Source organism: Cydia splendana, chromosome 14 (genome assembly GCF_910591565.1).
Source record: "Cydia splendana chromosome 14, ilCydSple1.2, whole genome shotgun sequence".
Taxonomy (NCBI): domain Eukaryota; kingdom Metazoa; phylum Arthropoda; class Insecta; order Lepidoptera; family Tortricidae; genus Cydia; species Cydia splendana.
The window spans coordinates 8,323,341-8,341,686 of record NC_085973.1 but is presented as its reverse complement, the minus strand read 5'-3'; the positions used below and the strand labels follow the sequence as shown (position 1 = coordinate 8,341,686).

The 18,346-nt window shown below is 37.1% G+C and overlaps 1 protein-coding gene across 2 annotated transcripts; it reads right to left on the bottom strand.

Annotated features, from left to right (window-relative positions):
- Positions 1–1,562: 1,562 nt before the first annotated feature.
- LOC134797162 (upstream stimulatory factor 1) lies at positions 1,563–9,477 on the bottom strand. Of its 2 annotated transcripts, XM_063769416.1 has the most exons (8): positions 9,332–9,477; positions 9,112–9,155; positions 8,863–8,949; positions 7,778–7,861; positions 7,224–7,345; positions 5,531–5,715; positions 3,730–5,183; positions 1,563–3,607 (listed from the first exon to the last, which is right to left on the bottom strand). In XM_063769416.1, the coding sequence occupies exons 1-7, from the start codon at positions 9,382–9,384 to the stop codon at positions 5,030–5,032; spliced, it is 729 nt and encodes a 242-aa protein (XP_063625486.1). In that variant the 5' UTR covers positions 9,385–9,477; the 3' UTR covers positions 1,563–3,607; positions 3,730–5,029. The 2 variants fall into 2 exon arrangements, with proteins under 2 accessions (XP_063625486.1, XP_063625487.1); XM_063769417.1 differs by lacking the exon at positions 8,863–8,949.
- Positions 9,478–18,346: the final 8,869 nt, after the last annotated feature.

Sequence of the window (18,346 nt, the reverse complement as noted above, 5' to 3'; positions counted from 1 at the left end):
GGAAAAAGGAATCAATGTGTATTCAGGTTAAAATGACAAAGAATAAAAAACACTACAAAATCAACAAATACAGATAAAATAAACTTAAAACCTAGTGCTACCTCCGAGTAGCTTCCATGCGATCAGTCATGACTGTCATGAGTGCCACGATGCGTTTTTGAGGAAAGTTGTTCCACTCCTCAATAATGGCGTCTTGAAGCTTGTGGAGAGTGACAGAAGCAGGATCATGCGACCGCACCCGCCGTTTTAGCTGATCCCAGAGATGTTCGATTGGGTTCAGGTCAGGGCTCCTTGCTGGCCACTCCATTACGGTGATCCCAACCTCACGCAGGTAGTCTCGCACAATCAACGCAGTGTGGCAGCGGGCGTTGTCATGCATAAACTGGAACTTAGGTCCAACAAAACCAGCATATGGGACCACATGCTCGTCCAAGATCTCCGTTATGTAACGCCGAGCAGTCAGGTACCCCTGGCTGTGACCACATTCAGTGCGGGAAATGCACACGAGATCAGTTTTCCCGTCGGTCGAAATGCCGTCCCAGAACATGCGAGATCCGCGCCCTTAGCAGACGGTCTCTTCGGTGCAGGCTTGCGTGAATTGCTTTCCCTGCCTCCTATACACCCTCCTGCACCTGTTGTTGGTGCAAACGCACACCCTCGTCTCGTCGGAAAAGAGGACATTCCTCTATTGTTCAAACGTTCAATCTTCGTGCAGTCGGGAAAATTGCCTCCAGGCTATTCGATGCTCTGGCTTTAATTGGGGGCCTGTAGCAGCTCTACGGGGCAACATCCTCTTCTCTTCCAGCTTTCTTCCGATCGTAGAGATATTGCTGTCATTCGAGCTGCTTGAAGCTGCTGCTGCAGCTTAACAGCGTTGGAGAAACGGTTCTGCAAAGAGTTCGATACAATGTACTGGTTGTCTCTAGCGGAAGAACAGCGTTATCTTCCAGATCCAGACTTCCTGATGTAATCACCAGTCTCCTGGAACCGCTGCGAGACTCGACGCACTCGGAAACTGCTTATGTTACATCTTTCAGCATCTTGATACTGCCATAGTCCTGTTTGCAGCAGTGCCACCTCTTGAGCTGCTTCTTCTGGCCTGGTATCCATGTCCATGGGTTTTTTCTTGCTGTAACTGTTCAGTAGTGACCTCTGGAGAGCGAATAACCATAACTAACCTTTACCCCCCATTTTATACACCACCATGTTTGCACAAGAAGGGATCCATTAAAATCAGATCTCGCCCCTTAATTAAACAAACCGCCGATGTTTGGCGATGGTTGGTTTTACGGAAAATGACGATGCATCTTTTTAAAGTTCATTAATTGCGCTTTCAAATGATACCAATATTGACAGGGTACGATGTATTAGATAAAAGCTATATTTGCTTGAAACAAATTTTTGGTCAGGTGCGATTTTTTTGACGCCGAGTGTAGTTTTAATCCCAAAACTAAAAATTCTCTGCGCATATTTACAAAACGCCTGAGATAAGTGGTACCTAATCCTATGTTTTTGTTTTCTATTAACAGGGAAATCTGGAAAAAAACATAAATCAAAGATGGTTTCTCATCAACACTTAATTATATTTCATTCATTAGGGTCTCGAGATAAATAAAAAAATACAAAATGTATTATGATCGGGTTTCCAATATTATAAAACATGGGTATGATTTTAAATGCATCTTCTATACATAATTCTAGTCAATGATGGGAACCTTGTTAATCATCACATCATCTACCACTGACTGTACAAGTGTACATTGTACCACTGGTACAAAAACAACACTTAACTATTTAGTTTCACAGCGCAGTATATAGAGGGCGTAATTACAGATTTAAATATCGATACGGTTAATTTGATCTGTATTCATGCTCCACATCGGTTAGTTATTTAAATATACTCTCTTTAAATAAATAGAGATACCTACATAAAGAACAAAACTTCCGTGAGACAACGGGTCACATACATGTGTTCTATTTTCGATGAGTAAGACTGACATTCGATTGTCATTTTTGAATTGGCAAAGGGTTAAGTTTCAATTGGCGTTTTCTATCAACAATTGTCACCATGTCTAGCCCCTCTGAAAACGAAATAGCTTATAATTGTAAAATAATTGATCTCTTTTAAACAGCTTAAGATCTTATTGTTGTTTATTAACTTATAAAAATAGCTAACCGATTTCATGACACGATTGTGGACGCCTCCATAAACTGATTGTAAACAAATATACACATACCAACTATCAATATCTACTAACACACCTTTATAACGGGGAAAACTTAAGATATTCAACGATTGGACCCAATTACACTAAAATTTATTCGTTCGATGACTTTCGCGTCACTTACAACAGCTATATTAAATTGTATAAATATTCAGTTGTATAATAAACATAGCCATTTGATCAATGCAAATAGTTATTTTTGCGAAGTAAGAACAATAAGCGAAATATGTGCAAATGGGATCCAAAATGTTGACTAAATCCATTTCTTCCTTTCTATTAGTCTTATTGACACACTGTGATGTTTTTACTATGGCAAAATGTATTAAGTATGATCAAATTAATGTATAATTTAGCGATCATACGTTATTTCTTGAGAGTATTACATTTCACATAATATGCAATAAGTTATTTTTGCGAAGTAAGAACAATAAGCGAAATATGTGCAAATGGGATCCAAAATGTTGACTAAATCCATTTCTTCCTTTCTATTAGTCTTGTGATGTTTTTACTATGGCAAAATGTATTAAGTATGATCAAATTAATGTATAATTTAGCGATCATACTTTATTTCTTGAGAGTATTACATTTCACATAATATGCAATAACATAGTGTTGATTTGATAAATAAATTGAACAAAACAAAATATTTCTATAACATAAACTAACGCTTAATGCAATTTCGCACGGTAAAACAAATAAAACGAGAACACATAATTTTACACAAACTATACATCCAAATAGTAACTATAAATCAATTGCTAGAACAATAATATTTTGGCAATATAGTACAGCTATACTGTGGCGGATTTGCAGTATTTTCCGCCCTAGGCCCCAGGCCCTGAAGCCGCCCCTTTCTCAGCACTCATCATATTAACTACATTTTGAGTTATTTCTTGTTATCATCAGCGAATTTTTTGTCACAATTTGCCGCCCTAGGCCCGGGCCTACTTGGCCTTAGGGCAAATCCGCCACTGCTGAGCTATACCTAGTTTTCACTGCGTGTTTAATAATAATACTTAAGACATGATTAAAAAATAAGATTACTTCTTAGCTGCACTGCCGGTAAACAAAAGATCAAGAAAAAGTAAGATACTAATCAGGCCATAATTAAAATCTGTCAATCATGTTGGTCATACTTACTTATAATATATAGTATATATATTGTCAATAAATCATATTACAACTGAAAAATTGCTAAGTTGACCGGTATTCATTACTTTTATTATTAGGAAATAAAATTTCTTTTGCTAAACGTTAATGTGAGTTAACAAACACAGGAATATACATACAATTATTTAGAATATCAGGCAGTCAGTGATTGTAACTAATATTTACAGAAACATCATATTTGGTTCTCAATTACATATACTACTACATCTGTACTTTAGGGTGGTATTCCATCTGTCCAATCTTGGTCGAATGTATGTGCGGCTCACTCTCTCACTAAGCCAAATGTGAGACGCAAGACACATTGGGCAAAGAACTTGGCCACGTGGAATACCACCCTTAGCTATTTCAAATAATGTATCCAAGCAAAACCACGTGACACATTCCCAATGATGTAATAACATACATAGTTAAGTAAGAATAAATTGACTGTCTCTGTTTGTACGATAAAGGTCTAACGCAGAGGTCTCCAAACCCCGGCCCGCGACGCGTTCCAATCTGGCCCGCCGACACCCAAAGCGAGTGCCCACTGTCCGGGCCGCAGGAGCCAGGCTGCAGGGATTCAGCATTCATTGAGAGTGGAACTGTTCCTAACAGCAGCAACCAGACACCGTCCCCCGGCGCAAGTTTCTGAGGCGCAATATGGCCCTCAGGTAAAAAACATTGGAGACCCCTGGTCTAAAGGTATTGGTCAGTGCATTCAACTTTTATCCTGGATGTGGATTTCTTAGTTTACATTATTTTAAATACCTAAAAGTACATATAACATGCAACATGCACACTGTTGCCGAAACGTTCAATCGCCACTATTCATATCTTGAATTGAACACACACATTCGAGCACCAAGAGTTTACATAGTCACCTCAGTTCCACAAATCACTTATATAAGCATATAATATTGATCGCGATCACCAAACATTTGCGCTCACAGGCCCACAATTTCAGTAGCGTCCGAGTGTTAACTTCAAATATCAAAATGAACGTAACACTTTGTTGTTAAGAGAATAGTGTGTGAAGGTAATTTTGAACGCCACAGGCGTTTATCTACTTCTGCTGCTGACTATATTTTGTATACTTGTGTAATAAAAAGGTGTTGTTTGCTGAGTCCTATGCCATGCTTAGTACTCTGTAAAGAGCGCTCGAGCGGGGCGGCCATTAAAGCATGCGGCGTGGCATCCATGTTGAACTGTGCGAGGGTCAGTGGACGCGGCCTCAAACCCCTTGGACGTCCGACGCTACGCTGCACCCTGGACGCTGCTACTGAGGCCGTATAGTGTAGGTGCAGTGAGTATACGCTTTTGTCTCAAGTCTTTGATTTATTCGAAAATGATACCAAACTTGACCTGACAGCTTCAGGTAGGTACTGCGCAAACTGAAACCGCCTTTCCCCTCCCTGTTTGGGGGGAAGCCAACAGCTGATCTTGTGGCTAGGGCATTATATCAACTTAGTATGACCCAAGGAACAATCTTGCCAAGCAGCATTGCCAGATATAAATGTGCATACTGCAATCATTTCTGGACTTACTTCCCCCACTAGTGTCAGAGGGCCTATGTGTGGTGACCGCGGTAAACGCTCCATAACGCGGTGATAGAGGTTCTATGTTCAGTTCTAAACCAGCACAGGTTAGGGCTCCAGCTAAGGCTTCTGCGCCTTCGGCCGCGGCACCACGCAGTTGTCCGCCAGTTGGTTCCGCATCGTCACATTCTCTTTCCGAAGCTCTGTTAACTCTTGGTTGAGCCTTAATATTTCTAGTACCAGCTTTTCATTGTCTACTTCTAACTTTTCTAATCTGAAAAAGAAAGAGGAAGTATGAATACGTGTATAATAAAATAGTTAAGGCAAAGAGAATTGATCGTAATAGTTCTAAGTAGAATCTTAGAAAAAAGGGCCCCTTAGTTTGACATCCATAACAGATGGCGCTATGCGCCATGTTTAGCGGTCACTGAATTGTCGAACATCAATTTTTGACAATCAGAGTTACCGCAAAACATATGGAGCTGTACTGCGCCATCGCGTTTAACTGTCAAATTCGAAGCACGAAATTGTCTTAGATTTTACACATTTCAGGTTACGTTAAAAGGGGTCATAATAAACTTCGATTGTAAGGAAATATTCATGTTTTAAATGCACCATTACCTCTTCTGTTTCTCCGTAAGCTCTGTGATGTGGTCGCAAGCCTTTGCCAGAATGCCGCCCTTGCTCGCTGTGTCGGGCAGCCCTGAGTGGGGCACTAGGGCAGCCAGCTTTGTGATCCAATTGTTGATTTTGTCTCTCCGGCGCCTCTCTACCTCGTTGTGTGTCGCTCGCCTCTTGTCGTCTCGCTGAAAGTTTAGGATTAGATATTCAATATCAGATAATATCATTTACCCAAGGGGCTGCAAAAGAAAAAGAGGAAGGCAGCTCAAACGATGGGATGATGACATCAGGCCTGTTGCTGGTGCCACTTGGAGCAGGGTTGCCAGAGACAAGAAAAAATGGAGAAGACTGGAGGAGGCCTATGCCGACTGGCAAGCGGGCACCCAAAACATTTAACAGTGAATCAGTGAGGAGACGGGAAGAGCAAATAAAGAGCATTTTGAAGCCACGACAAAAAGGCTATATAAATAAATAAATATTATTGACCCACTTGACTATTTCGCAAATTGTTCTGTAAATCGAATCTGAATGGCTTTCTAAGACCTCTTCAAATATTCAAATCCTCAACCAGGCGTGGCTCACTCCGCGATTTCGTCGCTTCACTACAAGTTCATGCAGCCACACCAGTTTTGGTGTCTAGCAGTAGTAGTTGCCGCGCACTGCTATGGAACGGACGCATCTCTCGTAATAGACGTATTTTGTTAGAGAGTGAACCTTCTGTACCTAGTACTATTATTTATTCTGTCTCAACTTTAATGCAGCAGAAGGTTATTTATTTATCGTATGGTATATGTACATGTCACTTGATTGAAGAAAAAGTTATAGTTAGATTCTTTTCGTCCTTCCAATGTACGCGATTGCTTCTTGATCCTGTCAGAAGAAAGGTTGAGAAGTATTCTAATAAATCCTAATTGCATAATATAGGTTTCTAATACCAAGGGCCACAGAGCTAAATTGTGTTAACAAACAAGCATGGCATCTATATGTATCTAAACGGTAAGAAAATAATGTCAAGAAGATTATAGTTATGAATCTCCGGCACCAACATTTGTCTCTGTTTGACCCAATGGTTCACTGGTAGAGAATGCCTTTAGGCATCAAGTCAAAATAAATACAAAATACAAATGCGTTTATTTCATTACTTTTTACATAAGTTCTTAGGTATAGTATAAGGGTTAGGTAGGTAATTAGTCCATCTTAGGTATAAGAAGTAAGTAGGTAAGTATTAATCTAAACATTGTGTAACAAATTGTGTAAGTAATGAAAAAGGTCCGCCATTTGTACATTTTTCCTGTGTGTTTGTGAAATAAAGTTTAAATAAATAAATAAGAGTTATTTGAGCGTTTCTTTTATTTTTTGCCATTTTTATTTATTATGACCTTTTTCGCCACTTTTGTGTTATTTCTACTCAGAATCACGAGCTCTTTCGATCCTAATGGGATAAAAAAATGTCCCAGAGCTTTTTTCCTATTGTGTTACCATTTCCCCATACACTTTGTATGGCGGTAACAAAAAGGAAAGTTTGAAAAATGTATGGAAATTTTAGGACACTTTTTTTCTCCTATAAGGATGAAAAGGGCTCGCGATCCTGACTAGAAATAACACAAAAGTGGCAAAAAAGGTCACAATATATAAAATGGCAAAAAATAAAATAAACGCTCATTTGACTCTGCATATTTTACTTTTTACTTACTTTTTTAGCCGTCACTGCTTTTGCCTGCAGCCGTTCCGTGCGGATAGTTTTCTTTTGTGGTGTGCCAGGCCCAAACACCTCCACCGGGTTGCTTATTACAAAAAATTCACCATCTGGAAGGACTGATCAAAAATGATTAATTAATATTAATTAGAAAATTACAGTTTGATTGCCCCAATTCAACAGGATGATCTCTCATTTTAGTACAAATTCAGTACAAAACAGGATGAAAGCATAGAGTAAAATACCCTGTGACAATTGTATCAACAAATTTGATAAGCATTCAATACAACACAGTCTAAAATTTCATAGATTACAAGATCATTTACAAAATAATAGGTCTGCTTGAAATTTATATTTATTTTATTTTAAAAAGAACCTTAAACTTTGGATTTACCTGTTGCATCCCTGACCTGCTAGCATGAGTTGCGTTCTTGCGCGACTTCAAGTATGGACTCGCGCGCGAGAACGCGACACATGCTAGACGGTCCGTTGTCAGTTACGAAATTAGGAAGGCATAAAATGCTTCTAAGATTGAAAAATAAGTGACTTACCATGTGTTGGTGAGTGGGTTGTTACGTTATTGGTGGACTCTTCGCCAGATGTCATTTGAACTAACTTGTATGTCACTCCGCCAGCTGGAAAATAAACTTAAATCTTAAATCAGAAGTCCACAAATCATGAATGTCATGATTATATGTATAACACTTTAGTTTTGTACATATATTTAATTACACAAATGGGTCTACCGCAATATACTTTCATTATTTTTACCTTAAATTCCGACGTTTCAGCTGAGTTGCACCAGCTGTGGTCACCGAAAGACCACAGCTGTCTCACAGCTGGCTATCTCGCAGTAGACCCGTTTGTGTAATTAAATATATCATGATTATAGTTATATCCAGTACATTTAATGCTGTCAAATTAAGTGTTAAAGATTGTTGTCAAATTGAAAAAATGTCAACGGACTATAGATATATCTATAAATTGATTGTTAATACATTATTGCTCATCCTCTTTAACACATTCACTGACAGTTTGTTGAGAGATAGGGTATTTGTAGGCTTCTATTACTGTCAACAAAAGTGTTAATCTAATATGTATACTTGCAGTCTTGCAACATTGGGAGCCAGTTAATCTTCATATATTACTGTATTATTTGGTTGAAATAAAGATTTTCATTTCATTATTGTCTGTGTGTTATTGAAGCTTTAATAAACATCTTATGTTAAACTTTTATTGTCAATAAAAATATTGTTATTGTTATTTTTATCTATCTTTCTCACACTAGCAGATAGCTGCCTTCTGCTTATACAGGAATGTAAGCAGTACCACAAGTAGGGTGTGCTCCTGGTACTGATTTTATTGGAAAAACCAGGAATTTCTTGGCCGACCACACAAAATCAATACCGGTAGCATGCCTTAATGCAAACACCATGTTCTAGAAGAGTTGAACTAGGTATTTTCATTTCCAGTAGTTATAGTGTTATCATTCAACTCTTATCGAATTGAAATTGAGTGCTAGAAAAAGGGAGTGCTGGATTCTGTTTTGTTAGTATTTTTTTGCCCAAAACCTGGGGGATAAACATGCAATTTAGAATTGTTATTTACGCATTTCTTTTGCAATTCCCAAACTTACATAAATCTCTGAAGTTATATGTAGTGGTGTCCGCGTTGGACTCGAAAAATGACTGAGCCACTAATTGAGACCGATCCTCAGCACTCCCTGAAATTCAAGCATAAGTAATTCAATTTATACTTAATTCAATAAAACCCAAACAAATTACTCTCCTGATAATTTAATTGTTTACGATAGGTAAACAAACCGCCTAACAAAGTTACAAAAACATTGCTGATGTTTGTTTGAAAGGTTATCATTATCACTCACCGAAAGATCCTTCGTCTACCATGCCCATAAGTTCACCGTCTCCACTGCAAACAAAAGGCGGTAAATAAAATTACAATCACTTGATAGCGAACTCATAGAATAGACTGCGTCGTTTGCCAAGTTGCGAATAAACTATGACCTTCGATAGCATTATTTTTAACGAGATAATTATGTAATGCACTTCACACCGGATCACACTTTCACACAAATTGCACTTTACCTGTTTTCGAGAGAATGGTCATGCATATCAATGTCAATTTCCACTTTGGCCATTGCGCGTAATTATTTTTGAATTTTCTCAACTTGATCACGGGGACAAAATAATAGGGTCATGTGACGAAATCATAGATACCTTATGTTTTTTAAATGTCATAGACTAAATTTGACGTTTCCGGAACCGGAGATGTTTCAACGATTTGGTTTCGTTTAGGGCATAAAATCACGTTTGTTCAGAATAGCCAACCTACAGTTGCCTCCAGAATCTCGCGAACTAAATTGACAGGTCAATGTGCACAAATGATACCACAGTTTGGCCAGTGCTGTTCATATCAATATTTTCAAAAAAGTTTGAATTAGAGAATATCGCGAAGATTCACCGCTACGGGCGCTACTGTTGCGCGGTCAGTTAAAATGCGTCTTTAAGTAATTTTGTTAAGTTATTTTACAAATGTTACTTGGTATTTCGAAAATTGTGCAATTTTATAGTAATAGAGACAAGGATATTGGGTAAACATATTGTAATTAAATAAATATTTTGTTTTATTTGTTAGGAAAACTTACAGCTAGAGTAACAACTTAGGTGATAACATAGATACAGTAATTTAATAAGAGCGGGTGGCCTAGCGGTAAGAGGTTGCGGGTTCGAACCGCGGCTCGTACCTTATGTACTACGAAATATCATTTGATATTTACTAGTCGCTTTTCGGTGAAGGAAAACATTGTGAGGAAACCGGACTATTCCTAATAACGCCTAGTTTACCCTCTGGGTTGGAAGGTCAGATGGCAGTCGCTTTCGTAAAAACTAGTGCTGACGCCTATTCTCGGATTTAGTTGCCAAGCGGACCCCAGGCTCCCATGAGCCGTGGCAAAATCGGGATAACGCGAGGAAGTTGATGATAGAAACAGTAATTTTGGCTCAAAATACAAATAAGGACAGCCCACAGACGGGGAAATATTTCGTACAATGTGATTATTTCTCATTTAAATTATGTGATGTGGACGTAAAAAATAATTTATTGCTTCGATTGTAAAGGCCAGTCCCTAAAGTAGACATTCAAGTTGACAATTAGGTCAGAATTTATATAATTATGGATCAATCTCATCTACTGAACACATGTACAAAATTAAATCACCAATTTTAGATTTATGGCGACAACCGAGCTCTTGAAATAAACAACTTGCCCCCAAACCTGCATACTGATCGGTAACGTCACAATGTTACAATCGAATCAACCACTTTTCTCGTCACATTCATATACCTAAATCGAAATTGTTTGTGACCCCTAAACAATTATCACATGGGTATAAAGGCAATATCGTAATTATCGATATCATTTTATCGACATATACTCGTGACTATTTTTTCTTTGCTATTCCTGGCGGCTTAGCACGGTCGCGTTTTTATCCCTTGTCACCATGCCTGTCACGTTCTAACAAGTACGTAAGTGCGAAAGGGACGCGCATAGTGATAGACGATAAAAATGGAACCGTGCTGCGCCCACTGGTATCATTTTATTTGTCAAACTCTTGTCAATTTATAAAAGTTCGCAAGATTCTGGAGGCGTTAAGGATAAACGTTTCAGGCCTGATTAAGATTGCATTAAACAAGCATTGAAGCCATGGAATTATGGAAGGTCTTTAATGGAAAGTGAAATAAGTTAATAAAAATAATTCAAAAGTTTAGTTAAGTATTCGAGCGTGCCTTTCACTTTCCTTTCTTTTTCTATTTCACGTGTTTGAAAGTGCGAAATTATAGTGTTCCTCTAATCCGCTAGATGGCTCTTAATGACTCAAGTTAGAAAAATTACCTACCTACTTAGACGAAGAAGGGGGGCTAATGTTTTTAGTTATCGTTAGTGATTGATTATGTTGGGTGCTTAGGGATATGGATATAGTTAGCATGTTTTAAATCTTAATGTCGAAATGAATAGGGTCCTATAGTTACGGTAGCAGGTAGCTAATAACTACTAATAAGAATAAGAAAATAACTACTACTAATAAGTTTAAGAAGTTACCTGCTTATTTCTTAATCTTTTTAATCCTACTGCTTCTACGGATATGTAGGTATATGTAACTGTTTAAAAAAAAAACCGGCAAGTGCGAGTCGGACTCGCGCACGAAGGATTCCGTACCATTACGTAAAAATCGGCAAAAAATCACGTTTGTTGTATGGGAGCTCTACTTAAATGTATATTATATTCTGTTTTTTGTATTTGTTGTTATAGCGGCAACAGAAATACCTATCATCTGTGAAAATTTCAACTGCCTAGCTATCACGGTTCATGAGATACAGCTTGGTGACAGACAGACGGACAGACCGACAGACGGACAGCGGAGTCTTAGTAATAGGGTCCCGTTTATACCCTTTGGGTACCTACGGAACCCTAAAAAGACTAGTTTTAAAAGTTCCGATGTCTCTTTTAAGCATATCATGGCAGGAGGCGCGGTGTGGAAATCCAATTACTGGATGGATTCGGGATCGGCCCGAGCATCCATCATAATTATACAGGATGATTCAGTGTTGGCCGAAAGTTAATGCGAATTGAAAATGTTGGCCATTAACCATTATAAATTGAACCTTAAACCGTAACGGACGATTACAGTTTACGATTCAATTTATAATGGTTAATGGCCAGCATTTTCAATTTGCATTAACTTTCGGCCAACACTGGGATGATTGGCTGCGGCAATCAACTTTCTACGCAGGATTAAAAAATTAAGCACGGGCACTAAGGTAAACGTACTAGTGCTCGACATGCTAATGCCCAATAGATGACACCCTGCTGTCACCTTTATTGACAATGACTTAAGTTTCAAGATGACATGTACTGGGACCGCGTCGAGCACCAGTACGTTTACCTTATATAGGTATAGTTTTGGGTAGTAATAGGACCGAATTTCATGAAATTTTTTATACATATTAACTCTAAAAAAAGGATATAGGTACATATAATAGAGATGCCACGAATATTCGGCAACTATTCGGTATTCGGCCTATTCGGCCACCTTGCCGAATATTCGGTATTCGGCCGAATGTTGCCTACTATTCGGCTGAATACCGAATATCTGTTGTACCTACCTAAAAAGAAAAATTACACAAAAAATGACCAAATCTAGGTATATTTAATATTTAAAATGTATTCTTGGAAAGTAGTTAGACACGAAGGTACGTTTTTGAGCATTTGTTGATTACAAAATATTTTATTTTTATCATGGGTCTGATTTGATTGACTCTAACTACATTCATTAATTCTGTTCAAAATAAAAATATATTTTAGCAAACGTGGTGCTTTGTTGGCGAACAGTTTTCATAATAATGGTGACTCAAAATGTTCGCATGTCATGCCGAATATTCGGTATTCGGCCGAGAGAGGGGCCGAATATTCGGTATTCGGTATTCGGCCAAATTCACTATTCGGGGCATGTCTAGTACATAATATCAATTATCATTGTTTTTTTACTGTTATTTTCTCGTTAGGTACACCTACACTACGTACCTTTAGCAAACGTTGTGCTTTGTTGGCGAACAGTTTTCATAATAATGGTGACTCAAAATGTTCGCATGTCATGCCGAATATTCGGTATCCGGCCGAGAGAGGGGCCGAATATTCTGTATTCGGTATTCGGCCAAATTCACTATTCGGGGCATCTCTAGTACATAATATCAATTATCATTGTTTTTTTACTGTTATTTTCTCGTTAGGTACACCTACACTACGTACCTTACGTACCTACCTTAACTCAGTCATTTATTTAACGAATTCCAAAACTAAAGCTACATTTGCTTGCCCCAATGTTTCCATAGAAGTAGAGTTAGACCAAGACAAGTCTGTAAAGATTTTGATAGCACACGCAGTGCAAGTGTTATTTTAAACGTTAAACTTCTATGAAATTTTGACGTATAAATAACACTTGCACTGCGTTTGCTATCAAAATCGTGGCAGTCTTTTCTTGGTTTAACTCTAGATTACTATTGGATCCGCTGGTGATACTTATTGTTTGTTTGTAGGTATGCTTCAATTATCAAAATCAGGTATATCCTAGTTTCGAAAGTTTTAATCTATGACCATATGAGTATTATTATTTTATCTGCATTATTTTCCGTTAAATTACATAATTTAAATTAGATAAAAAAAATATTTTACTCCTTTTTTAACGAAATCATTCTCGGCGCCTATACATTATTTAATAGCAATGTCCATTTACTAACAAAATCAGAGTACCATTAGCCATCTCCAAGTAACTTGGCCAGTGCACACTTGCACAGTGATGCGCGTAGAACATCGCAGCTAGACAAAATTATTTTTTCCTATTATTTGTGTTATTTGTGTATGAATTACAGGGATCAATACTAATTTTGGTATTTTGGTACATATTTTTGAAAAAAAGAGGGGTAATTCTAAAAAAAAATCAAAGGTTATAAAAATGTATTTTAAACATCAAAACAAACAATATATTAAACATCAAAATAAATAAAATATATGTATATTAACACGTTTAATCTAGTCTAATTATATAATTACAAAACATTAATCAATTTGATCATCATCTTAGAAACTAAAATTACAAACAATAAATTTTAACAATAAATTATTATGTAAATGAATTACATTACTAATTATTCATCTTAAGTGGACTCATCATCATCATCATCATTATTACTACCATGCATATTATGAAAACTAGAAACCGTATTTACATTTAATATCTTAATACTAGGAGGAACTAACAAAGATAAAACTTCAGGGGAGAGTTTGCCTTTTTTTTGCCTGGGAAGAGCTCTAAAACTATTTATGTAGGGATCAGATGTGATTAACAACATGTTCAACAAATCTCTATTTGTGGCGTTGCGTGACTTCTTCTGAGTATGATGTTCCCTAATCCTCCTTAAATCTTTATTCCGAGCTTCTTGTGCCTCCTCAGAGAGCTGTCCAATAGGCAAAAGGGCGAATTGGATAAGTTCGACACTGTGCACTAATAATTTATGAACCGTGACCGGCATATAATACCACAAATACAACTCAAGTAAAGATTCTTAGTCTCTTCTGCAAGTTATTTAAATGCCTCCACATTGATATCATACCCGGATGATATGGCTCGAAGTAGCGTATCAAACTTTTTTTATTAGTGTCACATCTAACCCCGTAATCTCTGCACTCAACTCAGCATTTTCGAAGAAGCGTCGGGCCGTATTACCGTCGTTGCTGTTTCCAAATCCAGGCTCTGGCTTATCCACAATCAACTTTTTGTTTGAACTAGTTCGTCTACTCGTCGTCGTTTGGTTTTCACACTGGCCTCACAAAAATCGGCCGTTGGTCTTCCAGGCCTCAGTACGACGTCTGATGATGTAGATGGCATTGCGGGACACACAGACACCTTAAACTTAATATCTTCTCCGTGAATCCAGTCACAATACTTTAAAAAAAATCTTTTCGCATCTTGTGGACGCTTTCCCATCTTGTGTGAATTTTGTGTGAAAAATCACTATTTTTTTCTTGATGTCCACAATTGAGCTATCAGCTATACCATGGTCTAATAAAACATGGTCTTCTATTCCCAGAGTGACACGGGGCTACGTCACAATAACATTGCCACTTTATTTCAACATAACATGTTACATGGGTACATTATAGCTATGGTTAATAAGTTAAAATATTTCTTTATAATTTTATAATTTTCATTTATAATGTATTTTATCTTAAATTTTACAATAACACGTCATTTTTAATTATTCGTTAGCAATATCTTCCGATTCACGAAAGAAATTTCAGACGTTCGGGTAATTCTGTTTACATTACTGGCAACACAGGATAGCGCTGTCACATTTGACAATTCGGATCTAGATAACTTCATGCCCTGACCGTCATCCTTGTCGAACGCGTGTTAATTGTTATTTCCTTCTCGCTCAGTGTCAGCAGTCGCAGTGTTTTCCAAACTTTTCACGTGGTAAGCTTGGTAATTAATGTGTAACTGTGAATTAGTTTTTTAAACGTTTGTCTTGTATAGATAAATAAAGGTTAATTTATTACATTAGATTTGTTTTATTTTACTATGTTTCTACATGAATAACTTAAAATTAATGCCGTTAAAATAATTTTCACCTTTGGTTAAAATTCTCCCACATTTTAAAGTTTGAGAACCTGTAAACAGCATGATGACGTAGGCCCGTGTCAGTTAGGTCATACGCGAATCTCGGAATAGAGTACCAGGCGGAGTATATTATTATACCATGAGCTATACTTAAAAGGTTAGGGGAGAGTGGGTAACAGTGGATACACTTTTATTTGAAGCCCAATATATTTTCTGAAGCTAAGTACATTTAGCCCTAGCATTAGAATCCATTGTTTTGTAACACTATCAGGGTACACAAAAAACAGACGACAGAGATTCTAACAGTCATAGATTTTAGTCAAAGGTATTTTTTTTATAAATGGGAAATTATCCACTGTAACCCATGCATGGGTTACTTTGGATAAGCCCTTGGGGTACAGTGAACCTCATGGGTCACAGTGATTTATTGCAGGATTTATTAAAAAAAAGTCAATTAACAAATATAATTTATTAATCATTTGGTTTCATAAGATCACTTTTAATAATTAACACTAGAACAGAGTGTCTTAAACTACATTTAATCAACAATAATTATATTAATATTATAATTAAATTTGTATCAAAACAATGCTTCAATTTTAATAAGCATGAAGCTAAACAAGTGAACAAATGGTTGAGTCAACGAATATCTATCCTAGAAAAATCTAAATCCAAGGTATAACACCCCTGCTGCCTTTTTGTTTGTCCCGAATAGGATGGATTAGGCAAAAACATTTTTATGTCTGACACGAGCACCATTGCGATGTCAGGGACATTTGGGAGGCGAAATTTCCCATTTCTAGAAATTTCTCCTTAAAAAACTTATCTCGGCGCCCCCATTTGCTGCATCTTACCTTTCCAGCTTAGCAAAACCTTTTTATTATTTGTTTTAAACTCTACTAGGACAAAACTGCCTTCTTTTGGTAAAGTCGGCAACTGTCCGAAACATTCTGGATCAACGATAACAAAATCAGTTTCTGTTTCTTCAAACGATCCTTCTTCCTCGGAGTGAACACTTAATGTATCATTTTCCTCATCACTCGAATCACTTTGCAACACTCCTTTTGACGGTCGTTCTTTTCTTTACCGCTTGCTTTTTTTTCTTGGAATGTTTAACAATTTCTCGTTCTTCAATCTCATTCTTATTAGGTGTGTCTGTAGCTCTCATTGATTTACCTTTCCTCCTTGGCTTTCTATTATTTTTCTTGGGCCTGCTAAAAGCTAAAAGCTTTTGAAGGCCCTGCCACAGGAGTTAAAACTTCACCAGGAGTTGCGGTTAACGGTACTCGAGCAGTCGACGATATTACAGAATTAGAATGGTTGTGATCCATAACAGCTTTTTAGTCCGATCTTAGTCTTCCTTGTTCATTTCGAGGCATTTTGTAACCTAAGAGACGAGAAAATACAAAGTAATTAGCGAAGTGTAAAAAACAAATATACGTGGGTTACACGTTGAAATTATCCATTGTGACCCAACGACCGTTACTGAAATAAAAAAATCGGAATAAATTATAGACTCTTGTTAAGGGCAAAATAATAGTATTTTAGGCTAACCAAAACACTACACAACACTGAACTAGTAGTTCGCCCCGAACTGAGAACTCGCAGTTAATCAAAAATTATTATAGAGCGATTGACTTTGTTGCACCTACTTAGGTACTCGTATAGTGCGACATAAAATATAGTTGGTCAAGCAAATGTTGTCAGTAGAAAAAGACGCGAAATTCAAATTTTCCATGGGACGATATTCCTTCGCGCCTACGGTTTTCATATTTGCCGCCTTTTTCTACTGACAAGATCTGCTTGACCAACTATAGTAGAAAATAAATGAGGGCACCACTTTCTACGTAACTGTCACATTTTTGACGTAAAATGCATGTAAAATGCTTACACATGGCAACAATTTAGTAAGGTTTACTCGGGTAATTCCTAATGTCGAAAACCGTCGGATAATTCCGAAAAGAGACTTTTATTATGATGGAATTAAGGGTGATTTTCATCTGAATTTCGGAATTATCCGACATTCGGTAATACCCGAATACACCTTATGAACATTTTTGAGTTCCATTTTATTTAATTTCTACTATTTTATTATGTCGCACTATAGCCGGCAATGGATTTAATGGATCAAAAATCGCCTGGATTTATTGCAAGGTCTGTGGAGCCCTTGACTGATAGATTTAAGCAAAGAGTAGTATGTATAATATATAGGACAAAGAGAGCCCTCTTCTGGAACTTTTTTGCATCCATTTTGAAATGCCATCTGTAATTCTTAACCAGAAATATCAACGTCAATATCAGGGGGGAGGGGCATAAATAGCGTCTAAGTATGTTGCGAACGTAAAAAACTTTGACTTTGAAGAAAGGCCTTCAGGATATTTACTAATACACGAAAACAGATTAGGCACATTTAACTTGACTGTTGATGTAAATAAATTACCTATCATACACGGCTGGAATAACACACAATTGACCATGAAACACAATTACACGCAGCAGGTTGTGAATCTACCTATATATTTTTTAAATTTTTTGGTAATAAAGTTCTCAGCAACTGTGATGGCGTATGAAAACTTTGTTTCATTTGACATTGTAAAACCGAAAGTATTTTTATTTATCTGAATTATGTCGTAGTACAGACAATAAATAGGGTGTTATAATATTTTGAGTGTTATTTGACAAAGTTGTTTTTTGTGACAATCGCCTCCATGGCAACGATGGCCTTAAATATTAAATAATCTGTTCAACAGATATTTTTTTGTTTGATCCATGCCCTGGATACAAGACTTTTAAGACGTTCTGACGAAATAAAGTCAAGCCATATTAAAAAAAAGTTTAGCGTTAAGTAATATAGACGTCGCTATTTTTTCGAATAAAGTGCTTTATATACGACTGTCCCTCCCCTGGATTTAAGTTATAATAGAAA